Here is a 24710-nt window from a genome sequence, read left to right as displayed (position 1 = left end):
CAAGTGCCCACTGAGTCTGTGGGGTCCTTACGATTGTGAATTTGTTGCAATTTCTACCCTTGGCAAAGAGTGACCATTATGATGCAGCTGTCTATGAACTGCTGGAGAGGTCCACGGCCAAGCCCTTGAATAATCCAACGGTAAAAACATTCAAAGTCTTATTACCTTGACTGCTACTGGCAGAGTCCGGCTACGAATGGAATGAGGTGTAAGTTCCTCTCTTATGAGGGAATGCATTGATGTCTGTGACCATCTCCCTGAAGTATTGCAGTTTCCTTCAGTAACATGTTCAGGTAGCTTCACCTGTTCCGGCAGTTCCTGCACTTTGGCTATAGTCTCTCGTTCTCTTCTGTGACCCTGGTTCCACGGCTGTGCCCTCCTGATGGACACCACGGTAGCATGGTGGTTAGCACTATGGCTTCACAGCACCAGGGTCCCAAGTTTGATTCTTGCTTGGGTCACTGTCTGTGCGGAGTCTGCACGTCCTCCCTGTGTCTGCGTGGGTTTCCTCCGGGTGCTCCAGTTTCCTCCCACAATCTAAAGATGTGCAGTTTAGGTGGATAGACCATGCTAAATTGCCCTTTGGTTAGATGGGGTTGGAGGGTTACGGGGATTGGGTGGAGGTGTGGGCTTAAATAGGGTGCTCTTTCCAAGAGCTGGTGCAGACACAATGGGCAGAATGGCCTCCTTCTGCACTGTAAATTCTATGATATGATTCTATGATACTGCGAGTCTTTCCTCACTGTGTATGCCTCCGCTATATTGACTCGGTTGACTGTGTGATGATGCAGGTCAAATTTCCAGGTGTACCTTCCTGCTGCCCGGTTGATGTCTGAGCAGCCTGGCTCAATGTCCTGGTGCCCAGACAATACCAGTTGAGTTCCCAGCCTTTGAGGTGTAGAGACCTCCCCCAACCTGCCTCCTAATCCTCCTTTCTAAGCTTCTGCAACTTTTCAGTACATTCAGTGAGATCTCTCAATTAGTTTAAACAATTCAAATAAAGTTTTGAAAACTATTCGAGCAATTACCCCCAAAAATGACAAAGGCCGCGATTCTCCCGAAAATTTCTAAGGGAGGTAAGCCCAGTTGCCCCCCACTCCCAGCCGAGTGTCCTAATCTCCCGTTGAACACTGGGGCAGCAAGCCCAGTGCCCCTGGGCTCTTTGCCTGTGAGTAAAGATGGCTATTCACCTCCTTGGATCCCCACACAAGCCCTTCTGCCAGGTTCACGTTTTTCAAAAGGAGTACTAATCGGTGCGAGCGTGACCAGTTGCTGGGGAGGCTGCTGAATGACCGGGTGCCATTGGGTATGGGGTAATTCCAGCTAGTTGTATGGAAATGGGGCTTAAGTGATGATACTTGGTTTCTTGCCACGTTAAGGCGAGATCCCGATTTTGCCTAGGGGAGCGGGCCGGTTGCATCGCAAACTGTTGGCACCTGGAGCGGTTCCCATTTTTGGCCTCTCCCGCTATTCACTGGCCTGGTTACGCTTGAGCATGAGTGTAACCAGGCCGGAAGACCGAAGTGTCATTTGGTGCGGGGTGATTTCTGATGGTGTTTGGGCGCGATCCAGATCTGTATTTACCCACACCTAGGGCGCGATTCTCCACTCCCGCGCCGAAGTGCCCACGCCGTCGAGGTTGACGACGGCGCCAAACGGCCCCTATCCCGACCGATTCAGGGCCCGATAATGGGCTAGGAGCGGGGTTGCGTCATTTACACGGACCAGGCCTTGTAGCATGCGCGGTTGCCGTCCTCTCCGAGTCCGCCCCGCAAGAAGATGTCAGACGTTGTCAATGCGGAAGAAAGGAGGTTCTCCTTCAGAGAGGACGGCCCGACGATCAGTGGGCACCGATCGTGGGCCAGACCCCCATTTGAGGCTCCCCCCGCCGGTGCAGGATCCCGTTCAGCGTTTGCGTGATCCAGAAATCATCAAGCACTGTTGGGTGCATCGTGCTGGGCTCGGCGCCCAGTGTGAAACCCATTTTTGGCCTCTCCCACTATTCCTGGTGATCCGTGCCAGGTGCAACATGGTACGAAAATCGCGCCCTTACCTTACTTGCTGACTTGCCTCCATTACTGTTCATGCCTTCACTCACTTGGCATGATTGCTGAGGTCTCTTGATTCTTAGCTGGCTCCCAGATATTTCTGGTGTCTAACTTGGGGTCTTTGATTGAAACTTTAATTAACTTAATTGAAGTCTTGATAAGCACAGGTCTGGTTTGTCATCTGTGCCATTTCGCACAATATGTAAAATAGCCGAAACTGGAAACAGAGGCAGGACTTCTGGCTGCCATTTTTTCCTGCCACCCTGCCTCTGTTTTGGCCCAATTTGAAAAGGGAAAATCTAGCCGGAGCCGTGTTATTGGACATCTGGGGCGAAATTCTCCGTTATCGGCGGAAAGTCCGTCGATCGGCGCAAAAAATAGGCGCAAATCCCACTTGCGTCAAGTCATAAAAATGGGACGATAGTCTCCGGCCCGAAATGGGCTAGCAGCGACGTAACGGGATCCGCGCTTGCGCAGTGGTTCACGCTGTGCAGCGTCATACGCGCTGCACGGCGTGACGGCTCATAAGGCCGCGCAGCTCCCCCCCACCCGACCAGAACACCCGACTGCAACACCCGACTGGATGGCTGGCCGTCGCTCAGCCCCGAGGTTCAAGTCACACGATGTGGAGGCGCTCCTGGACGCGTTGGAGCAGAGGAGGGACGCCCTGTATCCCGGGCACGGCCGCAGAGTTGCCCCATGCCACAGCCGGCGTCTGTGGAGGGAAGTGGCAGAGGCCGTCACCGCTGTGGCCCTGACACCACGGACAGGCACCCAGTGCCACAAGAAGGTGAACGACCTCGTCAGAGCAGGCAGGGTGAGGCTCCCCATATCCCCCCCTCCCCCATATGCCCCCCTCCCCCATATCCCCCCTCCCCCATATCCCCCCTCCCCCATATCCCCCCTTCCCCATATCCCCCCTCCCCCATATCCCCCATATCCCCCCTCCCCCATATCCCCCATATCCCCCCTCCCCCATATCCCCCATATCCCCCCTCCCCCATATCCCCCCTCCCCCATATCCCCAAGTGAATCCAGCCCTAACCTTAACCTCTGCAATGCACGCGCAATCGATGGCGTGCATTCATATACCTGCCTAACACTGTTGCCTTTTACCCCTGCCACCACCGCCCCCCCCCCCCCCACAGGAGAAGCGCGCACACAACAATAGGGAGCATGTGAGGACTGGAGGAGGGCCCGCTGATGAGAGGCCACTGACCGTACACGAGGAAAGGGCCCTGGAACTGGCTGGCGGACCTGAGGACCGGGAGGTTGCTGATGCAGAGGTCGGGGGCCCACGAGCAAGTGAGCCACCAACAGCCCATCCCCATATCCCCCCTCCCCTATATCCCCCTCCCCCGTATCACCTGATCACTGCCTGATGTCTAACCATGCATGCTTCATTGTGTATCGCAGGACCAAACGTCCAGGCACCCATCCCCGCAGATGCACACCGCCCGCAGGATGCCCCTCGGAGACCACAGGAGACGGAGAGACCCGCACCCTCCAGCATGCGACGCCCGCAGGATGCCCCTCGGAGACCACGGGAGACGGAGAGACCCGGACCCTCCAGCATGCGACGCCCGCAGGGTGCCCCTCGGAGACCACGGGAGATGGAGAGACCCGAACCCTCCAGCATGCGACGCCCGCAGGATGCCCCTCGGAGACCACGGGAGACGGAGAGACCCGGACCCTCCAGCATGCGACGCCCGCAGGATGCCCCTCGCACACCACGGGAGACGGAGAGACCTGGAGCAACAGGGAGACGACACCCCCATCACGTGCGGGAGCGACCACCCAGCGATGAGGGGGGCAGCCACAGGCCCCCGTCACATCCGAGCCAGGACACCACTACCCAGGACACCACTATCCAGGACACCCCTACCCGGGACACCACTACCCGGGGCAGCACTACCCGGGACAGCACTACCCAGGACACCCCTACCCGGGACAGCACTACCCGGGACAGCACTACCCGGGACAGCACTACCCAGGACACCCCTACCCGGGAAGACGAAATACCGGACAGTGACTCAGAGTGGATGGGTGGAGACGAACCCCCACCCCAAAGTGCCATGGAGTCAGAGTGGGACGAAGAGCACGACACAACGCCACTGCTGTCACCAACACCCTCCACCATCGCAGAAACACTCACCACGGTTGGGCACTTTAGTGATGAGGCGTCTGGTACACTCACTGGTGCGCACAACACAGCCGTCCCGGTACAGCAGGTGGAGGTAGGAGCAGCAGAGGGACCGGGCGGTCGGAGGGCAGCCCAGGCCAAGTGAACATCTGCCGCCCAGATGGATCCCGGGTTCCTGCAGTAACCACACCCACACATAGATCCGATGCAACCACCGACACGGAGACGAGCGAATAGGGTGACGGGTGGCTTGCGGCGGCTGCGGTCGCAGGTGGAGGAGTCCACCCGCGTCCAGGAGCTGGGAGTGGTGCCGGTCATGCGTGCCACTCAGGCTGACACCGCACGGGTGGCGTCCGCGGTGGAGGCAATGGGTGCGACGGTGTCAGACATGGGGAACGGTTTGCGAGGCCTGGGGCCTTCCGTGCAGGCGGCGTCTGTGGCCCAGGAAATGGCTGCCCTCTCACAGGAGGCCATGAGCCAGTGCCAGCGCCAGATGGCAGAGGCGCTCAACGCCATAGCCCAGTCTCAGCAGGCCATGGCCCAGTCTCAGCAGGCCATGGCCCAGTCTCTGCAGGCCATGGCCCAGTCTCAGCAGGCCATCGCTGAGGGCATCGGCGCCAGTGGCCATGTGCGAGCCGGCGTCGCACTGTCACAGACAGGGTTTGACAACCCCCTGGGCTCCATGGCTGCAAACCTGCAGACCCCTGTCGATACCAGCACAGGCCTCCAGGACTGGCAGCGCCAGATGTCGGGGGCGCGTCGGATGGCCAGTCCGTTCGCATCCCCCACCCATGTAGAGGCCTGGGGGCCATCGGGCACCCCGAGGGAGGAGGAGGTGGTGTGGTCCGTCCCGGCTCCCTCTGTAGGGGAGGTCCCGGTACACCGCGACACCTCAGACTCCCCCCCTTCCGTCCCAGGTGCATCGGGTGGGCAACGGGCAGGACAGGCTGGCAGCTCGCCATCCCAGTCGCACGGGCTGCAGCCTGGCCCATCTAGGCCAGGACGCCCCAGGAAACGGCCGCCAAAGGGATCCAGTGTCAGAGGGCAGGAATCACAGGAGTCCACCTCCAGTTCTGCTGTACCGTCTGGGGAACCACGTAGACGTAGTCAAAGGGCCCGTAAGGCCAAACAATTAGACACTGAGTAAGTTGGCACGGGTGCAGGGCACAGATGAGATTTAGGGGCTAGCGCACGTGCATGAACTCCTTTGGTTATTAAAGTCAATGTTACACCTACCGAAGCTGCCTTTGTGCTCTGTCCAAAGTGTGCGGGCGTGTCATGTACGTTGAGCGCAAGTGTGTGTGTGAGGGGTGGTCTTACCTCAGCCCCAGGTGAGTCTGCCCCCTTCCCCCTGGGCCGCCATCAACATCCCCCGGGCAGAGGACGGGACCGTGCGCTGCAGTGTCACAGCCGCATGCAGGGATGGTCCGGGTGGATGGTGGTACTGTGGCCATGGGTCAGATATAGTCCAACGATGTAGAGCCAGGAGCTCATCGCAGGGCGGGTTGTCATCATCCTCCATGGCCTGCGATAGACACGCGTCCACCCGCAACTGGGTGAGCCCGGCCCGTTGTGCCGCCGGTGGATCGGCAATTGGGGGGGGGGGGTGGTGTGCATGCGGGTGGGGTGTGTGCGGTTGGGGAGGGGGGTGAGGGTGCTGGGTGGGTGGATGGGTGGGGGGTGTGGGTGGTCGGCTGTTGCCATGGTGTGCGGTCTGTGGCCATACTACCCGATTCCCACGCCCATCTAGTCAGTGAAGCGGACGGCTATCAGTCTGTCCCGTGCCCGCTGGGCCAGCCGGTAACGGTGGACAGCCACCCGCCTGTGTCTACCCCGTCTGCCCTGACCATTGCCCCCATCCCCCTCATCTGGGGAGGACTGCGCCTCTTCCTGCTGCTCCTCCACTCCGCCCTCCTCTGCCTGCGGCACATCGCCCCTCTGCTGGGCTATGTTGCGCAGGACGCAGCACACCACAATGATGCGGCCGACCCTATCTGACCGATACTGGAGGGCGCCCCCAGAGAGGTCCAGGCACCTGAAACGCATCTTCAGCACGCCAAAGCACCTCTCGATCACTCCCCTTGTCGCTACATGGGCATCATTGTAGCGGTTCTCCGCCTCATTGCGTGGCCTCCGTATAGGCGTCATCAGCCACGATCGCAATGGGTAGCCCCTGTCGCCCAGCAACCAGCCCCTCAGCCGGGGATGGCGTCCCTCGTACATGCCGGGGATGGATGACCGCGACAACACAAATGAGTCGTGTACACTGCCTGGGTGACGGGCGCAGACGTGCAGGATCATCATGCGGTGGTCGCAGACCACCTGTACGTTCATCGAATAGGTCCCCTTCCTATTAGTGAACACGGCCCTGTTATCTGCAGGTGGCCGCACGGCGACATGCATCCCATCGATCGCGCCCTGGACCATGGGGAACCCGGCAACGGCAGAGAAGCCCACGGCCCGGGCATCTTGGCTGGCCCGGTCCACGGGGAAGCGGATGTAGCGGTGCGCCGTGGCATAAAGGGCATCTGTCACTGCCCGGATGCACCGATGCACCGATGTCTGCGATATGCCGGAGAGGTCCCCACTCGGTGCCTGGAATGACCCCGTTGCATAAAAGTTCAGGGCCACCGTAACCTTGATGGACACGGGGAGAGGGTGTCCCCCGCCAGTGCCACGCGGTGACAGGTGTGCCAGCAGGTGGCAGATGTGTGCCACGGTTTCCCGGCTCATCCGGAGTCTCCTCCTGCATTCCCGGTCCGTGAGGTCCTGGTATGACTGCCGGGGCCGGTACACACGGGGCGCCCTCGGGTGCCTCCGTTGCCGTGGGGCCGCGACGTCCTCCTCCCCCTCCTCGTCCTGTCGGTCAGGTGTCCCTCCAGCCTGGGCGGCTGCCGCCTGCCCCTCTGCGGCAGCCTGCGCCGCCTCTCTGGCACGCTCCTCCTCCTCCTCCTCCTCCTCATCCAGGGCAACATAGACATGAGCGGCTGCCACCACGGCGGCCAACATCGCTGGATGGTCTGAAAACATGACGGCCTGGTGGGGGGGAGGGGAACGACGACATGTCATCATTGCCCATATCCCCTCCTCCCCCCAGCCAGGTGGCATGGACCGCATGGGTCCAACTGTGGGAGGCTGGCACCTGGCCAGGTGGACCAACTCATTTGCCCTCCCATCACCCTCCTCGGCACGGACCCCCTCCCCAACCCCCAACCTCCACCCCGGCACGGACCCCCCCCCCAACCTCCACCCCGGCACGGACCCCCTCCCCAACCTCCACCCCGGCACGGACCCCCTCCCCAACCCCCAACCTCCACCCCGGCACGGACCCCCCCCAACCCCCAACCTCCACCCCAGCATGGACCCCCCCCCCAACCCCCAACCTCCACCCCGGCACGGACCCCCCCAACCTCCACCCCAGCACGGACCCCCTCCCCAACCTCCACCCCAGCACGGACCCCCCCCAACCCCCAACCTCCACCCCGGCACGGACCCCCCCCAACCCCCAACCTCCACCCCAGCACGGACCCCCTCCCGGCACTCCCCCGGAGCCCAGCCTACTCTAACCACGCCCCCCCCCCCGCCGCACACACACACACACACAAGCCGAGACACACCTCTCCTCACGCAATCAGTCTGCGGCCACGCCATTTCCTGCCCAGAGCCAACCCCCCAGGCCGTCACTCATTTCCTCGCTGGTCGGCGTGAGCCTGGAGCACCGGGTCACGCCGATGAAAAGGAGGTTTGATTCACGTCGACGTGAACGGTCATCACGTCGACGGGACTTCGGCCCATCCGGAAGGGAGAATATCGGCAGGCCGAAAATCGGCTGCCTTGCGCAGACCCGTGACATTCTCCGCGGCAGCGGCGCCATTAACGCCCCGCCGACTTTTCTCCCTTCGGAGACTTCGGCGGGGGCGGGGGCGGGATTCACGGCGGCCAACGGCCATTCTCCGACCCGGCGGGGGGTCGGAGAATGACGCCCCTGATCCGGTACTGTGCCCCCTTCAGGGGACTTGTGGTATGATTGAGCAAGAAAAACAATGGTGAGGTTCCACAAACTAATCAAATTAATTAAATAAAGTTCACAAAGCAAAAAAATGAGGAGGGAAGAGAGATAGAACTGACAGACAGAAAGAATAAGAAAAATTATATTTAGTTTTTCTATAAATCTCCAATATTAAATAAATTCTGCAGGGATCCAACACAATTGAAATTGTCCTGCTAGAGTGGCTGTTTGGCATTAATTCTGACTTATCAGCCTGTTAAAAATTCACTTACGCCTGAAAGCTCCAGTCTTAACTTTTTTACAATGCGTTTAGTGGCAACGGTGGGTAAGTACTGAAATTCCACGTCCTTAATTGGATTTCAATTGCAAATCTCTCAATCAAGTACTGTTACAGCATAAACTTCTTGCCATTGTCTACTTGACTGCAGAATACTGTGCAACAATATTGCACAACTCATCCCACACCAGTCTTGTAGATACCCAGCTCACCACAACTATATGTATCATCTTGGGTAATTCCAGTCAGCATTTAAAAAAATTAATTTACGTGGTGTGTGTGTCGCTGGTTAGGCCAACATTTATTGTCCATCCCTGGTTGCCCTTCAGAAGGTGGTGGTGAGTTGCCTCCTTGAATCCCTGCAATCCTTGAGGTGTAGGTACACCCACAGGGGTGTTAGGGAGGGAGTCCCAGGATGTTGCCCCTGTTGCGTTATGCACTCTGGGATAACACAGGCTGCAACTGGATGCAGCTTTAACCAAAAGATACTCCAGACCTTGAAGTTAGTTCAATCTGATGTATTGAACCAGTAGCACAGTTAGCACAGTTCACTGTGAGTTTAACTCTCTGCTAAGTGTGGTTACTTTGTCTGACTGAACCAGACTAGCTCTTAGCCACGTGCTGGAGATGTGATACTGTATATACACCCTTACTCACTCTGTAGATGTTCATCAGTGGAAAGAGGCGGAGTGTGAGTGCCTCGTGCCTTTTATAGTGAGATACCACCCCTGAGTGTCCTGCCTGCTCATTGGCCATGTCCTGTTCTCTGTGTTCATTAGCTGCCTGTCTGTGCCTGTCTGTATATCATTATCTGCATGTCTGCATATCATGACATCTCCCTTTTAAAAAATGTTTTGTTGGCACATGTGAACGTACTTACATGTGGTGGCATATAGTAACATATTTACAAGCGGTGGAATATGTGAACGTATTTACATGTGAAGACAGCTGTTTAATGTGAGAAAACAGAACATAGCAAACAAAACAAATGTTCATAAGTCCAGTCTCTGGGGCTTGCGTCTGATCCTTGTGACCGCCAGAGAGGTGGTGGTGGGGACGACAGCACCTTGACAGGTGGGATGGAAGCCTGACTGGTGGCCTCGTAGTTCGAGGTATCAGGAGGTGGCAAAACAACGGACGGAAACGGAGAAGAAAGCAGTTGCGGGCAGGCAACTTTGCGCAGTGCCTGTCTGTTTCGTCGCACAACAGAACTATCAGCCATACATACAACACACGAGCGGGGTGCAGCCTGTCGAAAAACGACAGCTGGAGCAGACCAGCCACCACCCGGTATCTTGATCCTGGCAGTGTCTGCCGGGGATAACAAGGGCAAATCGGTGGCATGAGCATCATAGCCCTGATTTTGCTGGTTTTGGAGCTGCTGCACCTTCTGCAGCACCGGGAGGTGATCCGGGTTGGGCAAGTGTATGGCTGGAAGTGTCGTCTGCAAGTCCCTGTCCATCAGGAGTTGAGCCGGCGACATGCCAGTGGACAGTGGGGTCACCCTGTACGCAAGCAGGGCGAGGTAGATGTCAGAAGCAGAATCCGCGGCCTTGCAGATGAGCTGTTTCACAATGTGCACCCCTTTTTCAACCTTCCCATTGGACTGTGGATAGTGTGGGCTGGAAGTGACATGTTTGAAATGGTATGACTTGGCAAACATAGACGACTTGTGGCTGTTGAAGCACGGGCCATTGTCACTCATGACAGTGAGTGGGGTACCATGCCTGGAGAATGTCTCCTTACAGGCCTTGATGACGGTCCGAGATGGGAGGTCTGAGAGCTTCACGACTTCAGGGTAATTAGAGAAATAGTCAATAATCAACACGTAGTCATGACCATTCGCACGAAAAAGGTCGATGCCAACCTTCGACCACGGGGAGGTCTCGATTTCATGCTGCTGGAGCGTCTCCTTGCTCTGCGCTGGCTGGAAGCGTTGACAGGTCGCACAGTTGAGGACCATGTTCGCGATGTCCTGGCTAATACCGGGCCAATAGACAGCCTGCCTGGCTCTGCGTCTGCACTTCTCAACGCCCAGGTGACCCTCATGGATTTGGCGGAGCACCAAGCTTTGGCGACTGAGTGGAATGGCAATCTGGTCCAGCTTGAGGAGGATACCATCAATCACCATCAGTTCGTCTTTTACATTGTAAAATTGAGGGCACTGCCTTTTCTGCCAGCCATTGGCGAGGTGGTGCATGAAACGCTGCAAGAGGGGTCTTTGGCTCTCTCCTCGCGGATACGAACCACCTTCTCATCAGACGCCGGAGGGTGCTAGCACACAGCTGCACCTGTGATTCAATCTGCCGGATGATTTCCAGCGGTTCACTGGGCAATGTGATGGAGCGGGACAATGCATCAGCGATGATGAGCTCCTTGCCAGGCATGTACACAAAGTCAAAGTCGTACCTTCTGAGTTTGAGGAGGATGCGCTGCAACCGAGGCGTAATGTCGTTCAGGTCCTTGTGGATAATGTGGACCAGAGGCCTATGATCCGTCTTGACAATGAATGTCGGCAGGCCACAGACATAGTCGTGAAACTTGAGAATGCCAGAGAGAAGACCTAGGCATTCCTTTTCTATTTGCGCGTACCTTGTTTCGGTGGGCGTCATGGCCCTCGATGCATAGGCTACCATTGCCCAGGATGAAGTGCCATCGCGTTGAAGCAGCACCGTACCGATGCCATCCTGGCTCGCATCTGTCGAGATCTTCGTCTCCCTGTCTGGGTCGAAAAATGTCAAGATGGGTGCAGTGGTGAGCTTGGCTTTCAGCTCCAACCACTCTGCCTGATGTGCTGCCTTCCACTCAAAGGCAGTGGGCATTTTCACCAGGTTTCGTAGGCCCGTGGTGTGTGAGGCCAGGTTTGGGATGAAGTTGCCCAGAAAATTGACCATGCCCAGGAAGCGCAACACTGCCTTCTTGTCTTCAGGGACCTTGTCTGTGTCCGGGCGCATGCCCTGCTGAGAGATCTGGTCACCTAAGAACTTCAGTGTCGACATACCAAAGCAACATTTGGAGCTGTTCTGCTTCAGTCCATTGGCATGGACACGGCAGAATACCTGCTGGAGACGGGAAACATGCTCTTCAGGGGTCGTGGACCATATGATGATGTCGTCCACGCACACACAAACCCCTTCAATGCTCTCCAGCATCTGCTCCATGATGCGATGGAAGATCTCCGATGCCGAGACAATGCCAAACGGCATGCGATTATAGCAGTACCTGCCAAATGGTGTGTTGAAGGTGCAGAGTCTTCTTCTGGACTCATCCAGCTGGATTTGCCAATATCGATGTGACACATCTAACTTGGTGTAAAAGCGTGCCTGTGCCATCTCACTGGTGAGTTCCTCCGACTTCGGGATGGGGTCATGTTCATGCATTATATTCTTATTGAGATCCTTGGGATCAATGCAGATGCGCAGGTCTCCCAAAAGCTTTCTAACACATACCATCGAGCTGACCCAGTCAGTCGGTTCGATTACCTTGGAAATGATGCCCTGTTGCTGAAGATCCTTGAGCTGTGCCTTCAGGCGCTCCCTCAGCGGAGCCGGGAGCCAGTGTGGTGCGTGGACCACTGGCTTGGCATCAGGTCGGAGCAGAATCTTGTATTGATATGGCAGCGTGCCCATCCCGTCGAACACATCCGGATACTGAGCAAGGATGTCGTCAATGCCGGCCTGAAGATCCACATTGGAGGATGTCGTTGTGTAAACCCGCTGCACGAGGTTCAGTTGCTTGCAGGCCTGCGCGCCAAGTAGGGATGCCCTGTCTGGCTTGACAATTTCAAAACGTAACCGTGCATGGGTGCTCCGGTTGGAGAAGAGTAGATGGCAGGATCCCAGTGCCGTGATGGCATTTCTGTTGTAGTTCAGGAGCCTGCAGGCTGCTGGAAGGACCTTGGGGGGGCTTCTTGATGTGTTTGAAATCAGCCTGTGAGAGGAGGTGAATGAATGAAAATCGCTTATTGTCACAAGTAGGCTTCAATGAAGTTACTATGAAAAAGTCCCTAGTCGCCATATTCCGGCGCCTGTTCGGGGAGGCTGGTACGGGAATTGAACTGTGTTGCTGGCCTGCCTTGGTCGTCTTTAAAAGCCAGCGATTTAGCCCAATGTGCTAAACCAGCCCCAGATAAGGGTGGGAAGAAGCACCTGTGTCCAGCTTAAATTGGATGGAGAAGTGGTTGACCTGCATCACCGCACGCCATTCGTCCGCAGAATCCACAGCGAGGATGGATTGAATTTGTGATGAGTTGGATGTGGCATATTCACATTTGGTAATGATGCCCACACAGTAGGCGGAGTCCAGGCATTCTTCCTCTGGATCCGTTGTGCTGCCAGGATCAGAATCCTGTAATCATTGTTGCACACTCTGAACGCGCCGTCGTCGGAATTGGGAGCGCTGGCCTCTGACTGGTGGTGCAGACCTGCACAAGGCTGCATAGTGTCCACGCTTCCCGCAGTTTAAACATCGCCTGCCCCTTGCAGGGCAGTGTTTCTTTAAGTGGGCTTTGCCGCAGTTCGAGCACGACATGACATCGGCGTCCTGATGCTCCGCGTGTCATCGCACATGCGCAATGAGGGTGTTGGCTGCTTTGTTATCCCGTTCGCATTGCGCATGCGTGGGGCCCTGAGAAAAGCGCGCAAAATGGCCGCTTTCATCACTGTTGAGGCGCTGCATCCGGGAGGTGGCCTGCACACTCTCTGCCTCGTGGGAGGCAAGTTTCTCATTTTCATCCGATTTGTACTGGGCATACCGATTTTTGACGTGCTCATGCATTGTGCATGTTTCAATCGCGACTGGCAGGGTCATATGCTTGATTTTCAGTAGCTGCTCTCCCCAGAGGATCAGAGTGAACTCCAAAAACGATTTGGTCTCTGATCATGGAGTCAGCAATATCACTAAAGTTGCAGGACAGCGCTAGCAGGCAGAGGTTAGTTAAGAAGGAGTTGAAAGATTCATCTTTACCTTGTAGATGCTGTTTGAATATGTAGCGCTCGAAGATTTAATTGGCGTCCACTTCACAGTGACTGTCAAACTTGCCCAGGATGGTCTGAAACTTTGTCTTGTCCTGGCCTTTGGTGAAGTGAAAAGAATTGAAGAGTTTGATGGCTTGATCACCCGCTGTTGAGAGGAGAAGCGCGATCTTCCTTGCATCAGATGCACCCACGAGGTCTGAGGCTTCGATGTACAGCAGAAACTTTTGCTTGACTATCCGCCAGTTGGCACTGAGTTTGCCGGAGGTCCTGAGCTGGTGAGGAGCCTGAATCTTCTCCATGGTGCCAGGATACATTCGCCAGTCGTCACGGAATGGACTGAGGTAAACCACCTAGATTAAGCAGTCTCCTGGTAGCATGTTGTGTTCTGTACTCTGGGATAACACAGGCTGCAACTGGATGCAGCTTTAACCAACAGATACTCCAGACCTTGAAGTTAGTTCAATCTGATTGATTGAACCAGTCACAGTTAGCACAGTCATCTATGAGTTCGACTCTCTGCTAACCTAAGTGTGGTTACTCTGTCTGACTGAACCAGACTAGCTCTTAGCCACGTGCTGGAGGTGTGATACAGTACATACACCCTGACTCACTCTGTAGTTGTTCATCAGTAGACGAGGCGGAGTGTGAGTGCCTTATGCCTTTTATGGTGAGATACCACCCCTGAGTGTCCTGCCTGCTCATTGGTCATGTCCTGTTCTCTGTGTTCATTAGCTGCCTGTCTATGCCTGTCTGTATATCATTATCTGCATGTCTGCGTATCATGACAGCCTCAGCGACAGTGAAGGAACGGCAGCACGGTAGCACAAGTGGATAGCACTGTGGCTTCACAGTGCCAGGGTCCCAGGTTCGATTCCACACTGTGTCATTGTCTGTGCGGAGTCTGCACGTTCTCCCCGTGTCTGCGTGGGTTTCCTCCGGGTGCTCCGGTTTCCTCCCACAGTCCAAAGACGTGCAGGTTAGGTGGATTCGCCATGGTAAATTGCCCTGATTGACCAAAAAGGTTGGATGGGTTATTGGGTTACGGGGATAGGGTGGAACTGAGGGTTTAACTGGGTCAGTGCAGACTCGATGGGCCGAATGGCCTCCTTCTGCACTGCATGTTCTATTAACAGATATTTCTTTTTTTTTAATAGAGTAGCCAATTATTTTTCTTTTCCAATTAAGGGGCAATTTAGTATGGCCACTCCACCTAACCTGCACATCTTTGGGTTGTGGGGTGAAACCCATGCAGACATGGAGAGAATGTGGAAACTCCACACGGACAAAGCCCAGGGCCGGGATTCGAACCCGGGTCCTCCGCGCTGCAGCCCCAGTGATAACCAATGCGCCACATGCCGCCCCTGAACGGTGATATATTTCAAAGTCAGGGTGGTGAGTGACTTGGAGGGGATCCTCCAGGTGGTGGGGTTCACCGGCATTTTCTGCTCTTGTCCTTCTCGATGGTAGTGGTTGTGGGTTTGGAAGGTTTTGTCTAAGGAACCTTGGTGAGTTACTGCAGTGCATCTTGTAGATGGTACGCATGGCTGCCACTGTTCGTCGGTGGTGGAGCATTTGAATGTTGGTGGAAGGGGGAGCAATCAAGCGGACTGCTTTGTCCTGGATGGTGGCGAACTGCTTGAGTGTTGTTGGACTGCACTCATCCAAGCAAGTGGAGAGTATTCCATTACACTCCTGACTTGTGACTTCTAAATGGTGCACTGACTTTGGGGAGTCCGGAGGTGAGTTATTAAACTCCTCTGGCCCCCAGTCCTGAGCAGCATCTTGTCCCCTCACATCAGGCGGGAGATTGCAAAAAGAAAGCTTTTGGAGAAGGTTTATATCAACCCAAGCCTGCCACTACACAAGGACCTTACTTTTCCACCTGCTGCTCGCCTCCGAACATCCCAGTCTGTATGGCTAAGATCACTGTGCCAAGGAATAAGAGCAGACACCTAATTGCCGCAGGAATGGAACCAACATGCCAGCATTAAAAACCACTTCCTCATCACAGATCCCGCATCCTATCCCCATAATCCAGCAACCCCACTCTACACTAAGGGTGTCTCAGAGAGCTCCATTTGGACACTGCGGAGGAATGGTGATCACTCCATCTGCTAACTAAAAAACAATGTAGTCTGTGGGAGAGCAGAGTAACTCAAACCACAGCTTCCAGGTTTCCACATTTATCTGCACACGTGCATACTTTGGAAGTTGGGGTCCCACCAACACCATAATGAAGCTGAATGCTGTTCACTTTACTGTTATTCTCAATGCAAAATAAAGACGTTTATGTTGGAAGTATTACCTGGACATTTGCCACACCTTATAGTGTAAACAAGTAAGTGAGAGGAAGGAGCCAAAAGACAGGTGTAGAGCCGGAGGCGTGATAACCTCAACTCCCCTGCTTTCAGGTCAGTCTGGCTGGGGGAAGGGCGGTGGGTTTGTTGTTGTTGTTGGGAGGAGGGGTATTGAGAAAGCAGCTCCGCCCTCTCTCGGCTGCAGGGGATGTGTGGAGTTTGCATTTTACTCCCCGTGTCTGTGTGGGTTTCCTCCCACAGTCCAAAGATGTGCAGGTTAGGTGGATTGGCCAGGCTAAATTGTCACTGAGGCCGGGATTCTCCGAGCCCACGCCGGCTCGGAAAATTGGAGTTGACGCCGGGACGGCCCACGACGCCGGGATGCGATTCTCCGGTGACCGGAGAATCGCTGCCAATCGGGCGCACGCGGTCGACGTGGTGCCAGTCGGGTACCGTTGAAAGAGGCCCCCGCGGCGATTCTCCGTGGTGCACTGGCTGAGTTCCCGCCGGCGTGGTTCCAACATGGTTCCACCCGGCGGGAGCTCGTACCCACAGCCGCGGTGGCCGTCCTGGTGGGGGGTTCAGCCTCCGGGGACGGCCAGGCCCGCGATCGGGGGCCACCGATCAGCGGGCGCCTGCAATCCAGGTGTGGGCCTACCTTCCTCCGCGCTGGCCCACTGTGTGACTCCGACATGTTGCGCAGGCCCGGCGCGGAAGCAGCCGCCGCGCACATGCGCGGACCTATGGCCGGCCGCTGTGCACATGTGCGGACCCGCGACTGGCAGTGCAGGGCCGCGTATCGGCGCCAGCGTGCTGCGTGCAGCACTCCAGCGCCATGCTGGCCCCATGTGGGCCACAGAATCGCTGGGTCTGGAGGCCCGTTAACGCCGACGTGAAACACTCCGGCGTTTATGCCGGCGTCAATACTTAGCCGCGATTTTAGAGAATCCAGGCCCAAGTGGCCAACGGTTAGGTGGAGTTATGGGATTGCAGGGGGGGTGGGCCTTGGTAGAGTGCTCTTTCAGAGGGTCGGTTCAGACACAATGGGCCGAATGGCCTCCTTCTGTACTGTAGGGATTCTATGATGATTGTGACAGAAGAATAATAATGCCAGAAAATAAATGCACCAAATATAATTGTTCAATGTCCTGTCCTTTTTAGCTGATACTAAAACTAAAAGGCCAAGATGTGTAGAGTTGTAAGAATTTGTATAACCAATAAAATGTGACAACAATTACATTTGTTTCGATTTTTTAAAAAATCACTAAGTAGTGAAGAGTTCATAACTGAAAGCAGGAAACTAATTGCAAAAATGAAATTGCAGCAGTGACAAGCTGGTCATTAAGTTGCGTAAAATTTGTGGGTATAGTTCCTGTTTTGTGGCTCGAATTCGTTGAGCAGACTCTCCAGCTAAATGAATAGTTTACTGCTGATGCCGTTAATAGAATGTGAGTATCCATGTTATTAATGGAATGTCAAAGCAAATGAAGGAGTTTGCTTGAATGCTTCATCATAGGTTGAGTAAACGTTGACCCATTAAACAATCTGCTACTGTATAGATTGTCTACCTGTGTTAATGTTTGTAATAGATTAAAGCTAGCGGGCAGGTTATCTCAGTTGGCTAGATGGCTATCATGTGGATATGATTAATGCCAACAGTATGGGGTTTGACCCATTCCAGTTGAGATGGACTTGGAGCTGGCTTCCTCGTCCTACAAGCTGATTTCACAATACTTTGGTGTTGTTCGGTGAATAATCGCCAAGGATCTGCCTTCAGGCAGAAAACTCAAAGAAGATGACAGAGGTCATTTGAGAGATTTTTTCATAAAATACATTATTTTAGTGATGGATACATGATTATTTTTAATCAATCTACATCTCTGTAATGGTTCACGGTAAAAACAATAACTTGTGAAGTAGAATGTTTGAACTTTGTGTCGTCTTTCACCACCTGCCTGTAGGGCTAACACAATATCATACCAAATCACCAATTGTGTTCATAAACCTTGATGTCTGTTCATGTTTTACAAATATAAATAAATATAAAATGTTGTGGCTTTTTATATTTAATATATATTTTTATATTCAATGCAATTGTTATTGTAATGACAATTATGTAAAATATCGATGTTAGAATTCAATGGGTGTGCTATCCCACAATTTTTTTAATGTGTAGTGCATATGTGAGAGAAGTGACTTGTCGAATAATTGTAGAAGGGCGGCCCTTCTACAGTGGTTAGCACTGTTGCTTCACGCCATGGACATGGGTTCGATTCCCGGCTTGGGTCACCGCCTGTGTGGAGTCTGCACGTTCTCCCAGTGTCTGCGTGGGTTTCCTCCAGGCGCTCCAGTTTCCTCCCACAAGTACTGAAAGACGTGCTTGTTCGGTGAATTGGACATTCTGAATTCTCCCTCAATGTACCCGAACAGGCGCCTGAGTGTGGAGGGGATTTTCACAGTAACTTCATTGGAGCGTTAATGTAAGCCTCCTTAATAATAATAATCGCTTATTGTCACAAGTAGGCTTCAATGAAGTTACTGTGAAAAGCCCCTAGTCACCACATTCCGACGCCTGTTCGGGGAGGCCGGTACGGGAATTGAACCCACGCTGCTGGCATTGTTCTGCATTACAAGCCAGCTGTTTAGCCCACTGTGCTAAATCAGCCCCTGTCTGTGACACAAATAAAGATTATTATTAATAAAAAGAATAATTGTAGAATTTATTTTCCATGTACACTTAATTGTAACCTGAGCAGGAAATTCTCGCACAGTATTAGATTAAAAAATGGATATTTTAAAATCTGTTTTAATGCTGTGCAGTACTCGCCACATCCTTTGATACTCTCCTTAAAACTTACTTCTTTGACCACATCTTTATATACCAGCTGTAATATCAGTTTCTTAGGTTCCGTGTCAATTTTTGTCTTATATCACTACAATGAAGCACCTTACGTTGTTTTCCGATCTGAAATGTGGTTATTTAAATTTAAGTTGTGTTATAGCCATATATAATAATAAACTACAGTTTATTTTGTTTCCTCTGTCATTCTTGTTCATACAGTTCCTTCAACTTCGTGCAAGAGGATGTACCTCAAAGCTCAGTGACAATGGCGCAAGTTTCCCTCCAGGGGCCTCCGGCAGAAGTAAAGGAAAACTGGCTAAATGAAGAATATACACGGTTAGTTTTAGTAAGCACGATATTTTATCCATTCTTCTATAAAGGGTTGTTTATTCTGAATTGTCATAATATTGTGCAAATGTGGTGTGAAGGGTGATACATATACAATTAATTTGAGTGCCTCAGGTTTTCTTTTAAATTCCTGTGTTCAATGTTTCAAAACCATTAAACACTGGTTTGGATGCAGCTCCAGTGAATGTAGAGAAACCTATCTGGAAACCTTGCTGTTGGGATTGAGAGGGGGTGTTTTGTATCAAGTGTTGTCACATATTCCCTTGGTACAAAGTAAATGACACATCTGCAATGCATATCCAAGATGGAGGATCAAATAACTTTCCAAATTGGGCCTCAACCTCATTTCCATAAGACCAGCAGGCTTCAGGCATAAATTGTGCTTGCTAGAGTTTGCCAGTCATGACTTTCTCAAAATCATCTGGCCACGTCACCAAACTGACCAAATAATAAGATCTGGAGTTGGAAATTGTGACTGGGGAAAAGTGGTAAATGGGGGGAAAGTGGTAAATGCAGGCCAACAAAGACCTGCAGTTTTGGTGTGGGACTAGGAAAAGAACGTGTCCTCCTTGTTCTAGATCTGGATAAGTAGAAAAGCACAATACTTATCTGCTCTTTGGCACTAACAGCAATCCCTTTTCCTGCCACTTATTTGACTGTAGTACACACGGGTTGACATCATGAGTCACTGATCTATTTGTTAAATTAATTTTCCATAATTATCCACTCATTTGTCCCAAATTGTTTGTGATTTGTATCAAAAATTCAGGATATTTTGTACACCTTTCTATAAGTTCACTCCAGCAGCTGCTCCACCAGCCTCAGACTCCTGTTTCCTATTCCCCCAACCTCGGATTCATGTTCCCCCAGCCTCTGACCCCTGTTCCCCAGCCTCGGAGTCCTGTTCCCTACTCCCCCAGCCTCGGACTCCTGTTTCCCCAGCCTCGGACTCCTGTTTCCCCAGCCTCGGACTCCTGTTTCCCCAGCCTCGGACTCCTGTTTCCCCAGCCTCGGACTCCTGTTTCCCCAGCCTCGGACTCCTGTTTCCCCAGCCTCGGACTCCTGTTTCCCCAGCCTCGGAGTCCTGTTTCCCCAGTCCCGGAGTCCTGTTTCCCCAGCCTCGGAGTCCGGTTTCCCCAGCCTCGGAGTCCGGTTTCCCCAGCCTCGGAGTCCGGTTTCCCCAGCCTCGGAGTCCGGTTTCCTCAGCCTCGGACTCCGGTTTCCCCAGCCTCGGACTCTGGTTTCCCCAGTCTCTGACTCCTGTTTCCCCAGTCTCTGACTCCTGTTTCCCCAGCCTCGGACTCCTGTTTCCCCAGCCTCGGACTCCGGTTTCCCCAGTCTCTGACTCCTGTTTCCCCAGCCTCGGACTCCTGTTTCCCCAGCCTCGGACTCCTGTTTCCCCAGCCTCGGACTCCTGTTTCCCCAGCCTCGGACTCCTGTTTCCCCAGCCTCGGACTCCTGTTTCCCCAGCCTCGGACTCCTGTTCCCCCAGCCTCGGACTCCGGTTTCCCCAGCCTCGGACTCCGGTTTCCCCAGCCTCGGACTCCGGTTTCCCCAGCCTCGGACTCCGGTTTCCCCAGCCTCGGACTCCTGTTTCCCCAGCCTCGGACTCCTGTTTCCCCAGCCTCGGACTCCTGTTTCCCCAGCCTCGGACTCCTGTTTCCCCAGCCTCGGACTCCTGTTTCCCCAGCCTCGGACTCCTGTTTCCCCAGCCTCGGACTCCTGTTTCCCCAGCCTCGGACTCCTGTTTCCCCAGCCTCGGACTCCTGTTTCCCCAGCCTCGGACTCCTGTTTCCCCAGCCTCGGACTCCTGTTTCCCCAGCCTCGGACTCCTGTTTCCCCAGCCTCGGACTCCTGTTTCCCCAGCCTCGGACTCCTGTTTCCCCAGCCTTGGAGTCCTGTTTCCCCAGCTTCAAACTACTGATCCCTATTCCTCAAGCCTCAGACTCCTATTTCCCATTCCCCCCCCACAATATTGGTGTCGGACAACGGAGAATCCCGCCCTGGTCTGGATTCTCCGCACCCCGACGCCAAAATTGAGTACGGCGCCGGGGCGGAGAATCCATTTCCACGCATGGAATCTGGATCGGTGCCGGTTCCTCGATTCTCCGGCCCCAGAAAAGCGGGGGACCCAGGAAGTACGCCGCGTATGCCCCATCTGCGGCGCCATTGCTTGAGGCCCGCCCCACTATTCTGCGCCCCCGATCAGCCAAAGTCTAATCGGCGTATTTCTAACATGGTTCCAGTCATTCTGGAAACTTGCAAGCCGGCTGTGGAAATTGAAAAGAATAAAGGGTAATTGTTGTTCACAATGGGTGGGATCCACCGGCTGCATTGCGCACTTGCTCGAGCGTGGTACAGCCGGTGGATGCCGGGTGAGGCCTTCCGCGGGTTTCTCGGCAGCCTTCACACCTTGTGGGGTCTACCCAAGTCCTGCGAGGCATCAGAGTCAGAATCACGCCCAAAAGGGGTGTGACCAAATGGCGCTCGCTGAAGACGATTTTAAACCGACTTCGGCGAGCTTACCCAAGATCTACCAGCCTCCCAGCAAGGCCACAACTGGCGCCATTCAGCACTGGTCCACATAAATGTGAACCAAGCAGAATGGCACCTGTGGGGTCTCCCGAGCCATCGGAAACCCCAGGCTGGTCAGGGTCAGTGCATGGTGGGGTCCCTGGCCCTCCTCCTGGAATGTGGACACTGTGGCACTGCCCAGCTGGCACCTTGACACTGCCACCCTTGTGATGTTCTTTGCTTTCTGAACGAGGATGGCTTCGAAGTGCAGTGTAATACAAAGAACATCAAGCTAAGTTTTGAACAAAGCTAACTTATTTACACTACAACTAAATAGATTCGACTTTCTTGTTCAGATATAAAGTTCACAAAAATTCTGATTCTAATTACAGAGGTCCTGAGAACATGACTATTCTTTACCTCGCCAACAACCTTCTCCTCGAATCAAGAGTATCACATTGTCCATGTGTATGTGCTTGATCACCATCTTGTGGATGAATGCAGTTACAGTAAATTGTTAACCCTTCATTATTATTACAATATACGTATTGTCACAACCCTGACAGTGCCAAGGTGCCTGGTGGCACTGCCAAGCTGGCAGGAGCACAGCCCGAGTGCCAAGGTGGCAGTGCAAGGTTGTCAGGGTTGCACTGCCAAAGGTCAGGAGCTGAGGGAGGCCATTACCCATGAAAGAAGGGTGGGGAGGGGAGAGTTGGAAGGGTGGGTGGGGTGCATGGCAGGCAAGTTGGGGTCTCTGAGAGGGGTGACAGGTGGGGCTCCTGGAAGGGGAGGCCTGTAAGGGAACATTGGGGGGGGGGGCCTGATGATGGGGGGACCCCCAGGGATGCATAGCAGGGTGTCCTCACTCGGCAGGAGTGTGGGGCAGTGCCCATGTGTGTGTGGGGGATGACATTGCCCTTGGATAGGGAGCTCACTTCGAGATCTGGGCACCCTTTCGAAATGGCAGTCCGATCTCTGAGTTCAGCTCGTAGTGTTGAAAAGAATTCTAAGAGTGAAATTCTAAGTGTGGGCTAAACCGGTGAGAAACTCCCCAGGGCCCAGAAAAGTGACTAAGGGTGGCCGGAGAATCCCGCCCGAGGTCACTGGACTTTTCCATTGTCCGTGTCTCGCCTGTAGCGATCTAGCGGCGGGCGGGGTGGATGAATCCAGCCCTCAGTGTCATTGAATAGCGGCAGGGAACTCGCCGGCAGGGCTGATGGGAAACTCCCTGAAAAACCCGTCACAAATAAACTTAGAAATTTTTCCATTGAATTCCCCCTAATATTTCCACTTACTCCTATTTTTATTGACAAATCAGTGATTATTAATCCATATTACATAGAATTACATTGAATCTACCAATCAGAAATATACCATTCAGCCCAAACACTATGCTGGCACCTATGCTCCAAACAAACTTTCTCCCACCCTACTTCATCTAATCATCATCTAATCATCAAATCCTATCAGCTTATCCTTCTATTTTTCTTCGTCATATGCCTATCTAGCCTATCCTAAAATACTTCTTTATTCACATTGCAGTCCAGACACTATTTTGTCCCCAATATTTAATTATCCACATAGCTTGCAACGTAGCACCATCACAAAATCTTGATGAATTTACAGCTTCTTTGAGGTGATTAATTGAACGTTCAAAGTTCCTGGGCGGGATTCTCCGCCTGCGTGATTCTCTGTTTTGCTGCTGCCCGGGGGTTTCCCGACGGCGTGGGGCTGCCCCACAATGGGAAACCCCATTGACCTGCCGGCGTAACAGAGAATCCCGCTGGCTTGTCGGGGCAGAAATGTGGCGGGGCGGAGAATCCAGCCCCCTGACATTTATATATGTTGGATAATTCCCCACAGCTACTGTAACAGTCTTAAACATAATGCTCAACCATAACTGTAATGGTTCTCAATCTCTCTAAAAACAGGAAAAAGCAAGTAGTGATATCCTTTACAACAATTTCAGCATATAATTGACAATTGGGGTATTGTCGGTGTGGCTCACTATGGATTGGGAGATACAGCTCACTGACTTTAAGTAAATCTGGTGCTTTTAAACCAAAGGATAGAATAACAGTGCATCGTGATCTTATTTTCTTTGTATTATAGCAGAACTGTGTTTACTCTGTATTTCACACTTGCTGGATTTATTATGAGGGTTGGCTATAATAACCAACTTTCCCCCATACCCACTTCCTCTGTTGCCATGATACCATATATCCGTGATTCATCACTAATGAGAGTGGGGGGAGTATCACTGCTACTAATGATGTTTCCTACCATCATGGTTAATCTAATTCAGTGAGAAATGGAGAATGTGTTAGCACATTGAAATGGCTATGGATAAAGTTTTGATGCAAATGCATTGACAGACATGCTGGTGCAGATTTCACACCGTGGATGAATTTACATGTTTAATAGGATGGAAGACGATGACCCTGGTGCTTTTGGCAGTTTTAAGTATTCTGTTCTAGGAATGACATTAAACACTTACAGCAGGGGAAGAGCATGAGGAGATAGCAAGGCTGTGGGATTACTGGGATCACTCTAGCAAAGTGTCAACACAGGCAGGATGTATTGAATTCATTATTTCTGTGCTGTAAACTTCCAATAGTTCCATCTTTCATGGTGAGGACATCCAAATGTTAGGGACTGGATTCTTTGATTTTGAGGCTATGTCCAGAGAAAGTGTCTAGTATAACGACGGATAAGTCGGCGAGGCCCCAGCACTGACCCTCTGACTGTTGAAGGACTAGCAGTCGCTAGCCTTCACGAAATAAACGGCCGGAGAATTGCCGGTCCGTGGCCGCGCATTCGCATGCCAATGACCTACAGCGGTCACGCCGTACAACATGGCGCCGGCTGCACGCAGACTCGACCTGCCAGATAGTGCCCCCCTGGACACCCCCTCGCCACCCCCATCAGTTCCCCCAGCCCTCGCCAAAGCCCACCCGGCCAGCGGGACAGCTTCCCCCCGATTCTGGCGCGCTGGACACAGTCCGCAGCCGCTACGCCGGGTCCCCGAAAACTGAGAGCACATTTGCCCCGCGCCGGCAGGAACTCGGCCCATCGGGGGAGGGCCTTCAGGTAACATCCTGAGGCCATCCCAACGGTGTGTGGCATACTCCTCAATGACGCTGTTTTGGAGGGGGCGGAGCATCCAAAAACAGGTGCCGTCCCCGATTCGGTCATAAAAAGGGATTCTTCACACGATCGCACAGGATAATGTTGGTTCAGATGCAAGAGGCAAAGA

The 24710-nt window shown here is 53.4% G+C and overlaps 1 protein-coding gene across 5 annotated transcripts in view; it reads left to right on the top strand.

Moving 5' to 3' along the window:
* Positions 1-24710, top strand: part of LOC140429519 (protein prune homolog 2-like) — a 725367-nt gene that overhangs the window by 524327 nt on the left and 176330 nt on the right. For all 5 annotated transcript variants that reach the window (XM_072516619.1, XM_072516617.1, XM_072516616.1 and 2 more), the window contains one exon: positions 18812-18928. In XM_072516619.1, the coding sequence (XP_072372720.1) occupies positions 18812-18928 (117 nt within the window). The remainder of the gene's footprint in view (positions 1-18811; positions 18929-24710) is intronic.

The sequence above is a fragment of the Scyliorhinus torazame genome, chromosome 9 (assembly GCF_047496885.1).
Source record: "Scyliorhinus torazame isolate Kashiwa2021f chromosome 9, sScyTor2.1, whole genome shotgun sequence".
NCBI lineage: Eukaryota > Metazoa > Chordata > Chondrichthyes > Carcharhiniformes > Scyliorhinidae > Scyliorhinus > Scyliorhinus torazame.
This window is presented reverse-complemented; position numbering and strand designations above follow the sequence as displayed.